The following is a 15,506-nucleotide window of genomic DNA, read 5'->3' as shown; positions in this document are numbered from 1 at the left end:
ACACACACACACAGACAAAATATTCAACTGTTTTAGCCTCCTACATATGGACATCACATTTTTGGGTTGTCTACCAAAATACAAAATTTGGCTCTTCAAGGGCCTGATATCCACTTACAAGGACATTATACTTGCCACTGTTCTATCGAAATTTAAAACGAATGTCCTCATATGTGGATCTTATTTTTCTCAGAAACAAAAATCAGGTATAAAAAAAATCACGTAATTCTTTGTTTTTACATTCATCAGGTCCCAATCAGCCCAAATAGCAAAGATAAAGTAAAAATGCATGCCATAAAAGATTTCGTTTCTTAGGGGGTTAATATGTATAATATAATATGTCCAGTGTTCACTGAAAATGTGTTATTAGCACACTTGTTTTGCTTTACTTTCTTTCTTTCGACTTCGGTTTGTTTTGTTTTTCTTCTTTTGGCCCGCAATAATTAGTAAAATCGTGGAGGCAAAAATAAAAGAATAGTTTGAAATAATCTTCTAAGTTTATTTTGTTTTTTGTTATTAGAATACACTTAAATGCCACTTTGTACGCAAGTCTTGGTGTTACGGAAGACTAATGCGCTCATAAATAATAACAATGTGGCATTAATACCTTGCTGGTTCAGATCTGAGCCAGAACATCGTGCCACTCTCTCGCGCATTAATAATAATTTTTTTTTAAAAAGCTACGTGCATAAGTTACTTGTGGAGCCTGTTCGTTACTCCCAGGTCACCGACAGAGAAGCTTTTTGTTTGCATTTTAATTGGTTTGCAACACTCAGTGTCTTCCCCACGCTCTAGCTGATGTTAATTCGCACTTTTATGGTCACCGGTGGGGGTGAGAAACCGTAGCGAAACGTTATCGACCGTGGTCCCCGGCAAGCAGCAAATCCCTCCGGCGCGACAGCTGATCGAGAGGAGTTACCTCGGATCACCCAGCGACATCAGCAGCGGCCTCCATTTTAACTTCGACACCGAGCCGTACCTCACGTGTCCTGGGCTGTCTCTCTCACATGACCCGAGTGTTTGTTCCCGTGATCAGCACTTCCATCTCCGTCTGTGACACCGAATATCACTTTTTATTTCAACACTGATGGATATGCTTGAACAGAGTCTGGACACCGCAAGGTAACTCGGTCAAAATGGCTAACTGAAAGAAGCTAGCCGCAACATGCTATTTCACACAGCTAGTTTACGACGCTAACCAAGGCCTTACTTATAAAGTGTTGTCAAAACGAATTTAATGTGTAGACTACAGCTAAGTTAGCAACACAGGTGGACAACTCTTTAAGCGGTATAACTTGGTTATATCCAAGAATAGTAGTGTTCATAGTTAACAGCTAAGAGAGCTTAAGCTAGCTTTTAAAACAAATAACTATTCTCAGCCACTCTTGGTAAACCAAGGGCAGTTGCTGTGCTGTGTTTTTCATTATAATTGTCCTGCTGGCTGACTGACTTCCCAGACATCACTTGCCACCCCTTACGGTGAAGTGGAGGGTCAGTTATTACTTTCATTTAATACATTGATATATAATTTTCACAAACATTAGCTGGTTGCGTAGCTTCTAACAACTGAGGTATTTCTGTATCCGCTTTGCAGCCAAGAAAAACAAGAAGAGGAGGTTGTCCAGGGATCTGAAGGTAAGGATTTATTTACTAAGCGGTCTTTGATCACACTGTAGTTTTGTGTGCGTACACAATACTTTATAAAAAAAAAAAGAGCCACAAGCTCTTTCCTCAGTACACTTGCTTTTCTTTATGTGCTGCAACATTGAGCTTCGTTATTTGCAGCTACACTCGGGGCTTGTTAGCTGTTTAGTTACTTTTTCCATTCTAACTCCTGTTTCTTTATCCCCCTTTTCCCTTGAAGACGGAACAGGAGAAGAGCAGACAGCTGTTACAATAGCTAGTGTACCTCAGGCTGCAACATTTGGTGACCATAACATACAATATCAGTTCCGCACCGAGGGTGGGCAGGTAAGTAGTTAATGGATGGAAGTGTGGACACTACTGATTGTTGCTGTTTAATACCCATTTCAGAAAGCGTCTAAGTGTTCCTAATTGCATAAGGGCCTAGACAGTTAGAATAAATTGCCTCTGTTTAGCACTTATGAGAGTACACAAACAGCACAGAGTGGATAAATGTCCATGGGGTGTTTGTGCAGCACGATAATTACCAACTGAGAACTCTCAGCTGCATATTGATGGAGGTGGTTGAAAAGATGCTTGGACATATGGCAAACAACAGTGAGTGATTATATATGTTGAAGAACCATACTCCCGACGACAGTCCTTAATGTTTAGGCTTACATTTTCTTTTTATCTGATTGTTTTTCTTTTTCTGTGTGCTTTGACACCCTCCTCTATTACAAAGTCAGGAGGAAAGCACTCAGTAAATTCCCTGAAGGTATCAATGTTTATAGTCTTTTTTTATAGCCTCAAAATTGACTGTTGACCTTTGTACAAAAGTGTCTCCTTCCTGTTCACTATGTGGTTTTCACACCACTGTTGGTCAGTGGTAAACAATGGGTCAGTAATGCCAGCATATACACTAAAAAAAGGTATTGTGACATTCATGTTGGTTTACCCTTACTGGGTGGTTTGCGCTGGAGGAAATTGAGTCAGTGATCCATGTGGTTCAGGCATAAACAAGACTAGTGTGAGCAATCATGTGATTTCAGTCTGGTCTGGGATTGGCATGAGACTGCTGTCACATGTCAGTCAGGAGGAAAGTCACATGATAGAGGGATACAAATACTGATTCTTCGAACAAACAAGCTCATTTTCCTTGCTATTTAAAATTAAATCAGGCGCATTCTGAAGCGTAAGCATATTGTGGGATGGTGAGATCAATGCACAAGTGAGGTTAGTACTGTAGTGTCAGGATACTAGGCTGAGCAGTACGGAAGCAACAGATATGATAAACAAATCAACAAGTCAGGTAAGGTGCTGTTTTATACACGGTATGATTGAATAATGCAAAAAAAAAAATACATAGAGTAAGGATATAAATGGAGAAGCAACTAGTTGCTCTCTTTGTTTTCTTCTTATTCTCTCTTTTTACCCAAATTTGTTTTTCGTCTGTGCAGGTGACGTATCGTGTTGTCCAGGTGACTGACCAACACCTTGATGGAAGAGATGATGCAGGAGGAGCAGTGAGCGTTGTCTCAACAGCTGCATTCACCGGGGCTCCTCAAGCTGTGGCACAGGTATCAAAATTTTACACTTTTGACTGGACCAAAGGGAAACCACTAGTAGTTTAAACCGTTTTTTAAAGCTTGCTTTCTTTATTTACGTGTTAAAGGATAAGGTGGAAGTTAATTTCTGCGTATTTTCATTTGCAACAGTCTCACTGAAAACAACTAAAACCAGTGTTATTCTAATTTCTTTTGTTTCTTTGTACACGCTTGTCATGTTTTAAAACATCAAGTTTACAAATACTGTTAAAGACATGAAATATATCATGGATCAGTATATACATCTATTGGCTGAAAAGTAGGTATATGAAGTTATTACTGTCTCAGTAATATTATTTTAGCTATAAATTATGTCTGACAGTGCAGAGTGTGGCTGTAAGTAAGGCACACAGCCATGCTCTTGTGTTGGGTCATGTTTTTTTTTTTTTTTCCCGCTTTATGTAATGTTTTATGCAGACCAACACTAACAAAGATTGCTGTCTATGAGTGAAACAAGATGGTGTAACCAGTTTTTGGTTTCAAGCTGGTAAAATAGTATCAACTTGCAGAAAGGTGTGTTGTTTTGGTTACTCCTAAAAACAATTATGCTTATTAGCAAATTGTGAACTGTTGTGAGTACTTTTGAGTACACAGATAAAGCTTTTTGCTTTATCTGTATATATAATTCAAAAACGTAAAGTTTAAAAAAAAAACGGTGTTGTATATCTATTATTATCAGTTATTCTCACCAGTTTTCCATATCACATCATCTCTACTTCACTGATTCACTGAAATTGCAGCAGCGGGTGTAATTTCTCTAAGCTTGCCAAGATGGAAAAATAGTCTAAAGAGTGAATTGTGTGCCCGAATATAATATCTAGTCAACACAAAGTGAGTCACATAGGTGTATAGTTTCAATGTGTGTAGTGCCAATAGTTGTTGCACAAGAACTGCAGTAACAGTCGGAGCACAGTTTGAGCTAAAAATATGCAATTTTTCTAGCAAGAACAGACCAAATTTGTTTTCATTAGTGCTATACTGATGGCTTTACTGACCTTGCTATTATCCCTGCTAACAAGATCACTGCTGCTTCTTTGCCTCCCTTTATCCTAGCTGTCAAATGGAACTGTGTCTTGCTTGGGGGGGTTTAGCAGGGATACCAGTATTGAGTCTGACAGAGGATGAGGTGTGCGTTTACCTGCTGTGACTGCTCCATTGCTGCTTGTTCATGGCTCTCCTCTGTCTCTCTCTTATCTGTCACAGGCTGTGATCCAGAACCCTTTCAGTAATGGAGGAAGCCCAGCAGGAGAGGCAGTGGGAGGGGAGACCCGCTTCGCTTACTTCCCCGCAACTGCGGTGAGCGACGGGACTGTGTCTGTGCAGGCCGCCACGGACCCCACACTCACACAGGCAGGGGGTGAGTCAGTTCTCACACCTAATTTGGGCTGGGGCTTATCACAGTGCTGCAGAGCTAATTAAGCTATTATTTTCAGTGACAAACAGAAGTGTGTTTTGAAGTACCTTAAGGAGAGAATAGCTGTCCTTTTTTTTTTTTTTTTATTAGTGAAACACGATCCTGACAGTTTGAGCTGATAACAAAGAAATCAGGGCCATTTACAGCAGATACAAAGAATAAGCAATATATCTAATCCCTCCCTGTTGAGATAAATTATCTATGCTGAGCCTCTAAATATCAATATTTTCATTCTCTATGTAGCTTTTATAAATAGATTTCCTCACCAGCTTGGGTGACTAACCCACGAATCCCACTGGTGGTGCTTTATATGACAAAATTGGGTGAAGTAATACATGTTCAATTCATATTTACATATGTTCACTAACATATATTTGGTGAGGAAGAAGCAAAGCAATCCAAAGATGATAATGACAATTGCACTTGCTTTTATTTATATATATATATATATATATATATTTTTTTTTTACACATGATAAACCTAAATATGTGTTGCAGAATCAATTTGCTCTGTGATTCCTTCCCCCCCATTTGGATATTTTTGATCAGTAAGTTATTTTAAAATATAATTTATGATGCTGGAGAACGCAGTTTTCTCCAACTGTGAATCAGCAATTTTCAAGGGTCATTAGATCTTTATTAAAGTTGTAATAATTATGAGAAATATTTTAAATTGCACATACCCAGCAGCTCATTTTAATCTGTTTCAGATTCCTAACTTGGTAATGTGATGGAAACATTTTTTGCCATGACTAGAGTTTGCCTCCTCCAAGTCAAATATTATCAGACGCCAAAATTAAATTTGCCATGCTTACCATGTTTACTTGTTTACTTCATGTGACATGTCTTCCTATTCTGCTTCTCTTCCTCTTTCCTACCATATGCCATCATCTGGCTGTACTACCCGTCCTTGTGGTTTTATGCTGGTTGTCCAGGTCAGGCTATCATTGGCTGAAGCTGTGTTCGCTGAGCGCTGTAAGTGCTCAGTTGACCTAGAGAACAAGATCTAGGCTTTAATGCCTTTTTTTTTTTAAACTAAAAAATAAACAAAACAAAAAACTGCCATCTACCTATTATGGATTATTCCGCTAGAACTAGCAAGAACACTGTTACTGCTGGCTGGCAGTTGACTGTTGGATGGTCATTATTTGTCTTCAGGATTGTTATGAAAGAGTCGAACATTGTGGGTCTCTAAGGATTTTATGTAGGAGAATGTACAGCCTGGACAGGAGTTATTGTAGGAACTTGTAATTCATCACCCAGTGTTCCTGCTGCTGGCGGTGCTTCTTGCTGTCATTTTGGCCCAGACTTGGGGTCTAAAAATGCTTGAAACTGGGATTCAACGTATCTCCAACATAAATCTATAGACCCAAGGCTGAAAGAGACAGTTCAAGTGCCACATTTAAGATTTTAGCCCTATACCTCATACGATATCATATTGTCCACAATAATTTTGGTATAACTATTTGCGATACATAAAAGTGTCTCGTCTTGATAAATATAGCATTTATGTTTGCTAGGGTACACAACAAGTCCAAGCATGTCTTAGACTGAGAACTACATGTTAGCCTCCAGTGATGATTTAGTGACCAATGCTTTGCAAAATACACAAGAAAACAGTTCACCCTAAAAGTAGAAACAGCAAATTTGTTTCACCACTTGAAGCAAAGGGCATACAACCAGGCTATGAAGAAGATGCTAGCTGACACAAAAATAAACAAATGCAGCTATTACTCTAGTTGCATTTGGTATGACTGGAAAAGCAAGCATTGCATGAAAATTACTCATGTGTTACATGGTAGAAAAGTAGGGCACTAAGCAGTTGTTTAAAAAGCTCCAAGCAAAATCCAAAATTCTGGATAAAAAATATTGTTAAATTTCAATTTTATTATGTGCTCTTAACTAAAAATGTAAATCTGTTTTTGTGCGTTGGAAGAAAAATACCACAAAAACAATTAAATGTAACTCTCGCTCATTGTCTCACTTACCACTAATACGTATAATAAATTACAGCTTTGTAATTTAATAAACTGGAATTACACAGTTCCACAAAAACAATTAAGTGTAACAGTGCAGGCTGCTAAAGTGTGGCTGGTTTAAGTTGCTTTTTTGTTAAACTAAAATGTTAGACAGTTATATTTTATTTTACCTAAAAGGAAAAAAGCGTGGAGAATTCCCTTCATTTTGTTTGCACTAATAAATGCTGCTGCCTGCAAGCTGCAATCACCAATAAAATGTTCAATATTTTTCTTCTGTGTCATCAAAAATAACATTTCCTTGAACTACTGTGATATAATTTTGAGACTACATCACCCACCCCTAATATCCAATGTGACCTTACATTATGCATTGTTTGTGTCTTCTTGAGAGAGATGGATACTTTGGACACATAGAAATAAGACAATATTTTGCTGACTATAACATACATATGGATGTATGTAGTAGTTTGTGGCAGCAAAACTACACAAACAAGTAGCAGGCACATGGCACTGAAACTTTCATAGTAAAAGAACAAAAAATGATTTACTTTTTTCTGTTATTTTGTAATCCAACTCATAAACATGATTAAAAAACACAAAAATGAAATGAGTTTAAAACCCCACCTGAGCTCAGTCACGCTCCAGTAAAACACCTATGTAGAGGCACATCTGGGGTCACACAAGGTCATTGCATTGATTCCTTAAATCATTAGGTTTCTTTGATGTAGCTCATCCATTGCTAATTACAGACATAGCTTGTCAAGCTCATGCAGCACATCCACACACACACTGCTTTTCTCTCTCGTTGAGCATTGTGTGTCTACTTCCATCACATGACTTAAACCCACAGAAGTCAGATACCCTTAAGGCCATATCAGTTGATGCACCTCAGCTGTAACTTGTATAATAGGCTCGGCTAGGTGCAGCTTTAAGAGTGAGATTGGAGCCAAAGTGTTAATGCAGTTTGATATAAAAAGCAAAGCACTTAATGTGCATTGAGCATCTTAAAACATTAAGACGTGGCCTCATTCAGAGGGAGCATCTGCAGTCTGCTTTAGCAGCAGATTGGAAAGCCAGAGTGCCTGGTTAAAAGACTGAATGTACCTTGCTGTTTTCATCTGAGAAATACTGATTTTCTTGTGTGTTTTCTGTTAGTGACTGATTCTGCGTTTTAGTCCTTGATCACATTCTTTGAAATAGAAATAACTACAGGCTGAATGTCTGTGTCAAGACCTGTTATTTGGGAAGGTTTTCTGTGAGAGGACCTTCATTTTTTGTGGATAGTTTTTGTTTTTGTTTTTTTTGTGGCAGAAAATTGTGTTGCTCATTTTGTTTGTCAGGCCAGGTCTGCCATCTTGCTGACCCAGATGACAAGATTAGGTGGCTTAAGATAAAATAAGTGGATTTATTTCTTGATGATGTTTTGGCTCTTGAATGAATATGGTATGGATGAGTAGTGTTAGTAGAATATTCTTCTGTCTACATCTTGATTGTACATGAGAGTTGAGCCTGTTTCTACACAGTTGGCACAGTTGCATCCTTACAAGAAATTTCGGGGTTCCACTTTGCTAGTTGGCTTAAGGATTTCTGTGTTATTTTATCGTTGTGCCAGATGTGGCTTTTCTCTACTTTCCTCCCACAGTTTAATGACATGCACGTTAGGTCAGTCGGTGATTCTGAATCAGTCGTAGGTGTGCATGTGAGTTTAAATGGTTGCCTGGCTCTTTGTGTTAGCCCTGTGTTGAGCTGGCAACTTGTCCCTGCCTGTTGTCCAATTTCAGCTGGGACAAGCTCCAGCCACCTTCCCCTGGATCCTCGTTGGATAAGCACTTAAAAAATTTAATGAATCAAGTCAGTCTTCTGTGAAATGTTGAGCTGTCTTACTCTTCATTGTTGACTGATTACACCTGTGCCTTCCACAGGTCAGTTTTATGTGATGATGACCCCTCCTGATGTCATTCAGACAGGCACACCACGAACCATTGCCCCACGAACACAGCCATACCCTGCGTAAGTATCATCTCTGTCATCTGCTGTTTATGTGATGGAAACAATATTGCCAGTGCAGCTTGAGACACATAAAACTAGGCATGTTTTAATTTCAGTGGAGTTTAAAAGTAGATTTAATGACAAAAGCTGTTAAATACATCTAATATCATAATAATAAAGTTACTATGATAGGTTTCAGTTAATTTTGATAAGGGCTTTACGCATTTATTGCAGCAATAAATGATTTGTGTTTAGCAGTGTGGCTCTGCTCTCTTAATGCTTCAGAGTGCATCTCTACAAAACACATCCTTTCAAGAAATGGTATCCATCAGAGTCTGAATTAGTACTGTCATAACAACGAGGGCATAGATTATCATTAAAAGATAAATATAACAGCAATATAAAAAAAATTGTTGCACTTTTTCAAAAAGCCTCTAAGATTGTGATGCATTGAAAAGGCAATAAAGTCTTATTTAACATAGCAAGATGTTCATTTTGTGAATTATCATTCCTGTTTTAAGGTATACAGTAAAGCAGTGTATGTTTCAACCGTGTGACTAAAAAGGGTTGCTGCTGTGTTGGTTTTGGAGTCAGATCTACCCCTTTCTCATACATCTAGTTTCAAAAAGCCAAGATATTGATCCGCAAAATGCTCGAATCAAGGTGGCAGAACAGAAGCTAAAAAATGAAAGGGTGAATATGTCGTAATAAGCCGTTTAAAATAGTTTCCTAAATTCAGAGTTTAAATGAGATGTATTTTCAAAATCAGTATTTAGCACGCTATAACTGTAACTGCTAATGCAAGAGGGGAGTGTAGAAGTAGAGGGGGTTAAACTGCAATGCAGCAGATTGGAATGATGTATTAGTAGTAATCTATCTGAGCAAAAGAGAATTGTCTCATATGAATGAATGTTCTATTCAAACATGACTGAAAGACTACTGTGACGTCCATTTGAACAACTGCAAGGCTCAAATTTCTCAGCCTTGCTGCCACTGCTGTTTTCTTTTACTCAAGGCTGTTTTTCTGCCCAGGTAATCTCTCTTGTGTTCACCCCGAGTTCATGGTTATGATTGATTTTTAAGGATTTCTTTTTTTCTTTTTTTAGCACATGGTAGCCACACATCTTTTTTTTTTTCTTTTTTTTTTAACCTTTCGAACTCTCATACTGTTTATCGCTAAAATTCACAACGTGCATTATTCTAATCATGCATCAAAGGGATCCATCTCAGACTCTCCAACTGTTAGCCACATGCTGGTGATTGCTGTTATTAAGATCATCAGCAGGCTCACCTGAGCAAAGTGTTTTAATTTTAATTGCATGCGAACCAAGCTGGTTTTGGCCTACTACTGATTTTTATTCAGAAAAGGGAATTTAAACAAGCTTTATTTATTTATTTCATGGTTCATTTGAGTGCCAAAACACACCGGCACAAGAGCCATAGCCCTGTGAGATTCAAGGCTCATGAATGTCGGCTAGGTTTTGTTTTTTTGTTTTGTTTTGTTTTTTTTGTACCCTGTTTGGTACGAGCCAGTTTTTTGCCTGGTTGGTCACTTAAAAATTAACACATGACCCAATTTCAAATTGAGTTAGCTCCGAACCTAAGTGAATATTCCTCTGATTTCATCCAGGCCTATACTTAACCTTTAACTCGTGAAAGTGATGGGATTGTGGTCAATCAGATAACACTGCTATAAGGAGAATAGCAACCAGGATACAGCACTTTATCTTCTATTTATCTTCTATCTAAGCTGTTTTTTTTACATTTCATTTCTCATTTATTTATTTATGTGTTTATTTATTTATTTTTCCAAGAACTAGAGATTATTTTTTTGTTCTTCTGTTCAGGACACATTTAAGGGGAGTTGTGACTTATTTGTACATGAATAATTTATGATTTTCAGTGACTTCAAATAGAATTATATTTACATGTAAAGTGATGAACCGTGACGTTTTCGTTGGCATGTGAGCAAAGTGAATGAAAACTACCCAACCTATCTGCCATTCACAGAGATGAAAACGAGCTGCTGCAACATGAAGTTTTAAACTGGTGAGGACAGTTTCCACATTTCTCCCCACTTACAGCAAATGAACTAATCAAATTAGATCACAAGAAGCAAAGAAGCACACAAACCTCTGCCCTTCACTTTTCTCCACCCCTCCCTTCCTCCCTGGTGATTCTCCCTGCTCTTGATGTGTGAGACACAGATGTAGCAATTTTTCAGTGCTGACCCTGATCCATTGTTGTTAGTACTGCTTGTGGCAAATGTATTTTTCCATTAGGACCTAGAAATCAGGTCATTGTTCTCCATCTGGAAACAAATGGCTCACTCCACACTTTTATTTTAGTATAATTTTCAAAGTGTCCTTTGTTGTAGCCATTTGAGTTTGGTTCTCTTTCAGCCTAGTTTTAAAGTTGGTCATAAAACTATATGGACAGCATTTGCTCTTTAAGTGCATTTTGTTGATATGACAGGGCTATTGAGATAAATTGAGCCAATGGAAGCCATGTGCTTTCACTTGGAACATCTACTTTCAAAATAAGTAGTTATTTGTGACTAACTAGCTAATAATCACAAATTTTTGTGCTCATTTTTTTGAGACAATGACAGTAATATACACAGGATCTTTTTTTTTTTTTTTTTTTTTTAATGTAATTATTATTATTTTATTTTTTTTAGAATTATTTTTCTGAACTCATCCATCGAGGTGATCTGAATCTCAGCCTGCAGTCTCTTGTTTTTCACTGTGTAATTTAATGAAATATTGTCAAGGCCATGGCTTGGTGACATAAAAGCAAAACTTTGGAAGAGGGTGGAGAGTGGAGGTGCATTGGTAAATGATTACATTTGTCATTTTAAAGATCAATAAAAAATTGTGCAGACGTTTTTTGTTTTATACATGCTGTATTCAACATATGGAAAGTCTTCTACCAGAGGAAACGTACTCATAATTTTTGGGGTTTCTCTGGCAGCCTTTACTCTCGGGGGCACTTAAAAGAGGTGTGCAGGGAAAAAACATTCCTCTAGGCATGTACATTTAGTTATTCAAACCGCCATCCACATATTTTAACACTTTGCCTAAAAGTACTGTTTGGCTGCTGAATCCATTATACAGCTGAAATCTCATTAAGATGTGTTGAGATACATGTGAGAGAGCCGTTTGGCTTAGCTGACTATCTCAAACGAAGCTATCAGCAGTCAAGTTGTGTTGATTGGACACAAATTCTCTGCAGTAGACTAGAAAAGATTTGTTTTAAGGCAGACAATGAAGACAAACAACCTCATAGGTCATTTATTACGTCACACAAATTGCAGGCAAAATTGCAGTGGCAATAAGGAGTAGTTTAATTTATTCTCAGAATTTTGTAGTCCCCGGTGTTCAATTAGTGAAACCAACACTTGGTTGTACAGCTATCAACCACAGCTTTAAACCTAGTTGAAAGGAATAACATTGATTACCTTTTTATAATGTAATGCTCTGTCAGGACATCCCGGGTCCTGCCTTTTATGTGGCAGGTGCCCTCAGTGTACACTAGACCACATTTGATTATGTGTGAGTGTGTTATTGGTCTCTTCATGCCATGGTGGGTGGTATGATAAGTCTCCTTGTCACGTCTCTGAGACTTAATTAACTGAATCCTGGGGGAGGTTGCAAAGACAAGAGACAGTTGTGTCATTAGGTGTACACCCCAACTTCAGTAAGCAGCATCTGGTTTTCTACAGTGTTGTAATTTTACAGCATAATAAAGCATTGCACTTCCTCCAGGCCACACCTGGGAAGAGGACAGCCAGCTAAAGTAAGGAGGCTAGCTGATTCTCAGTATTCCAGACAAGGCAGCTTGGCTCAAGGCTGCAGGCGTCAGGACTGCATATGTGACCTCATAGGGCTGTGCATCATTTAATATTTCTACCAAAGGCACTAACCATCTTCAGAGGCTCATTTTAAATGGCAATAACAATAGGCTTGAATTTAAAGATAACAGTGAAGAATGGTTTTTAATAGGCAAAGGATTTGGAGGATTGGATTGGATTTGTGTCCGATTGTATGGAGCGCAGAGATGGGAGATATTGTAGTGCATGAAAAGTGTTTTATTTCCTGTCTATCTGCAGGAAAATGGATGGACCCCGAACACCAAGAGATGAAAGGAGAAGAGCACAACATAATGAAGGTGGGTAATTAGTCATGATTGTGGCTTTTGATTTCATCAGACAGTCTTAACACAATGCCGTGTGGTGCCTAAATGGAACATTTTTTGATGAAAGAAAATCACTAAGCCCTCACAAAATATTCTGTTAAGAGTAAAAAAAAAAAACAGCATATAATTTTGACCAGCCACTAGAGGTTGCTGTTGAGCTGTCAAAATCAGTCAGGAATGTCGGTACTGACGAGATCCGGCAGATGAAAACCTTGTTTTGTAAATCAGAATGACCTGTGATCTTTTACTGTAGCTTAAATTAGAAATCTGGAAATGTGGCTTGTATGCATATACTCCTTTTAAAAACAGTTCTTCTTTCATCTCTGTTCATCAGTCGAAAGACGGCGAAGAGACAAGATCAACAACTGGATTGTCACACTTTCCAAGATTATCCCAGACTGCAGTATGGATAGCACCAAAACCGGAGCAGTAAGCAGTTTGTTTGTCTTTTAAATTTGCGCTTGACTCATTAATACTCTATAAAAATTATATTTATCACAATAATTATATTTCTTTTTTTTAAAAAAAAACTGTGACAATGCCTCTGTATTTATAGAGCAAAGGAGGCATCCTGTCTAAAGCTTGTGACTATATTCGTGAGCTGAGGCAAAGCAACCAGAGGCTGCAAGAGAGTTTGAAGGAAGTGGAGAGGATACAAATGGACAATGAGTTGTGCAGACAGCAGGTATGAATATCAGCCTTTGCTCTAGGCTGCAAATGGGGCATCAAGCGAAGTTTCCGTGACTTTGGTAATGTGTAAAGAAGGGCTATGAATGATAATTCAGAGTCCTCCTTTGAGGTGGTTGGGTGTAGCAGATAAATAAACTTGCGCATAATAAGGCCGGCATAGTGGGCTTCATATGTGGCTGTGAAGATTGCCACTGCATTGAATAGATTAGTTTGCTTTATAATTCAATGCAACATTCTTTCACTTAAGTCTCAGAAGCATGAAATCCACCTAGCCCCATATGCATCTTCATTTCTCTGAAACAAACCCCCTGAGACTTCAGGCTGCATAGCTGATCATCACAGCCTGACAAAGTGGATCAAAGAATTTGCACTCAGATAATGAGAAGTGTTACCTGAAATCAGTGCTTTGAGAGACTGTGGGAATAATATACACAGGGGTTGTGTGAGAACTAAGTGCATGCTAATGCACTCAAAAGTATTGTGAAATCTTGCAGCTCTGAGTCTCTTGCTTGAATCTTGGGTCTGCAAGCGATTCAGTGATATATTCTTATTCAGATGCTCAAAGCTGAATATCCTTCCTCAGTCCCTCAGTGGGGAGGCAATGAATTCAGGATTCGCCCAGGGGAAATGTAGCAGAGATGACATACCTCAAGATTTGATAATCCAGTTGGTTGTGGGCATCAGTGTTTTACAGGGTCTACACACGCTGCTCTCTAATCTCAGGGATTGCATAGTCCTGTGTATACATTAGTCAGCTCTTAGTTTTCAAAGGAAAAAGTTTGGTCAGTAAAGTTAAGGCTGTATTTTGCTGTGGAGAATGTTGTGGATGATGCATTTTTTTCTTCTTTGGTTTAAGATTGAAGAGCTGAAAAATGAAAACGCATTGCTCCGAGCGCAACTCCAGCAGCACGGCATCGAAATGGTTGGAGAAACGCCACCACAGTGAATGAAACCAAAAGAGCAGCGCAGGGCACACCCACTCAGACATATAACTGACACAGTGGGAAACAACGCAAGAAAAAAAAAACGAGAGACTTTATGGAGAATCACTTTCTTTTTAGTGAATGCATCCTCCCCTGGGTTCCCAGGTTGTGAACCCTTCACTAGCCGATTTTGGCTGCACTTGACTTTTCCAATCGTATTGAGATAACCACCCGCTGCAGCTGAGTAGAAATGTGCTCCAAGAAAAGATGCCCACTCACCTTTATCAGGGTGCTTTACTGTAGGACTAGCTATGAAAGAGACCCTCTGCTGCCCTTCTTTATTTGTATTTATGTAGCTTCATTCATGGACTACGATGTTTGGCAATTATTTCTTTCCTTCCCAAACCCTTTCCCTCGTTATTAATTTTGACTTACTTCATGCTTTTATTCTGTTTGTGTTTTTGAGTTCTGTATTAATATTTTGTTTTTAGCCCCTTTAATTTATTAGTCTGTTTGCTGACAGAAGCCTTGATGGAGACCCGTTACGATGAAATTTATGCATCCAGTGAAGCCGACATCAAAGTATGAAAAACATGATTCTACAGACAGAAATAATGTGACACACATAGCTTACCTAGACCCAAAGACAAACAAGAATCTGTGCTTGCTGATGATTCTGGGCTGATTTATGTAAATATGGCCTCTCATGTTTTAATACAGATGTTACAGAATGTTAAAGCAGATTATCTCTGGGAGTAAACAATCAATAACTCATTAGTTCCATGCTGGCAATTGTCAAAACAATTACAACAAAGTGTGTGCAATCTATGAAGTTCAGTTTGCTGAGGCTAAAATGTGGTTTACTTGAAGTGTTGGGCATTTGCTGGTGAAGTGGTATTTAAATACAAAGTGAAATGTTAGAATGTGGAACATGCAGACATGTCAAACTTCATGTTGTGGAGAGGTGAGCGGGGCAAATCCCAACTTTTGCCACATATTTAGGTACTGTGGGTTTTGTTTTCATCCTTTGTTGGGTGACTTACCTGTGTCCCAGTACATGCAAGAATAATCCCCATGTTTCATT

At 38.4% G+C, this 15,506-nt stretch overlaps 1 protein-coding gene across 3 annotated transcripts; it reads left to right on the top strand.

Annotated features, from left to right (window-relative positions):
* The first annotated feature begins 618 nt into the window (after positions 1–618).
* usf2l (upstream transcription factor 2, c-fos interacting-like) lies at positions 619–15,177 on the top strand. Of its 3 annotated transcripts, XM_026184500.2 has the most exons (11): positions 619–1,122; positions 1,595–1,635; positions 1,865–1,971; positions 3,084–3,203; positions 4,434–4,587; positions 8,546–8,633; positions 10,623–10,661; positions 12,724–12,782; positions 13,144–13,238; positions 13,366–13,494; positions 14,356–15,177. In XM_026184500.2, exons 1-11 carry the CDS (start codon positions 1,088–1,090, stop codon positions 14,443–14,445), a joined length of 957 nt encoding a protein of 318 aa, XP_026040285.1. In that variant the 5' UTR covers positions 619–1,087; the 3' UTR covers positions 14,446–15,177. The 3 variants fall into 3 exon arrangements, with proteins under 3 accessions (XP_026040285.1, XP_026040286.1, XP_080164193.1); XM_026184501.2 differs by lacking the exon at positions 10,623–10,661 and having other exon boundaries at positions 750–1,122; XM_080308067.1 differs by lacking the exons at positions 619–1,122; positions 1,595–1,635; positions 1,865–1,971 and adding an exon at positions 2,774–2,935.
* The last annotated feature ends 329 nt before the right edge of the window (positions 15,178–15,506 follow it).

This window comes from Astatotilapia calliptera, chromosome 11, assembly GCF_964374335.1.
Source record: "Astatotilapia calliptera chromosome 11, fAstCal68.1, whole genome shotgun sequence".
NCBI classification, from domain to species: Eukaryota; Metazoa; Chordata; class Actinopteri; order Cichliformes; family Cichlidae; genus Astatotilapia; species Astatotilapia calliptera.
The sequence above is the reverse complement of the archived record's forward strand: the minus strand, read 5'-3'. Positions and strand labels throughout refer to the sequence as shown.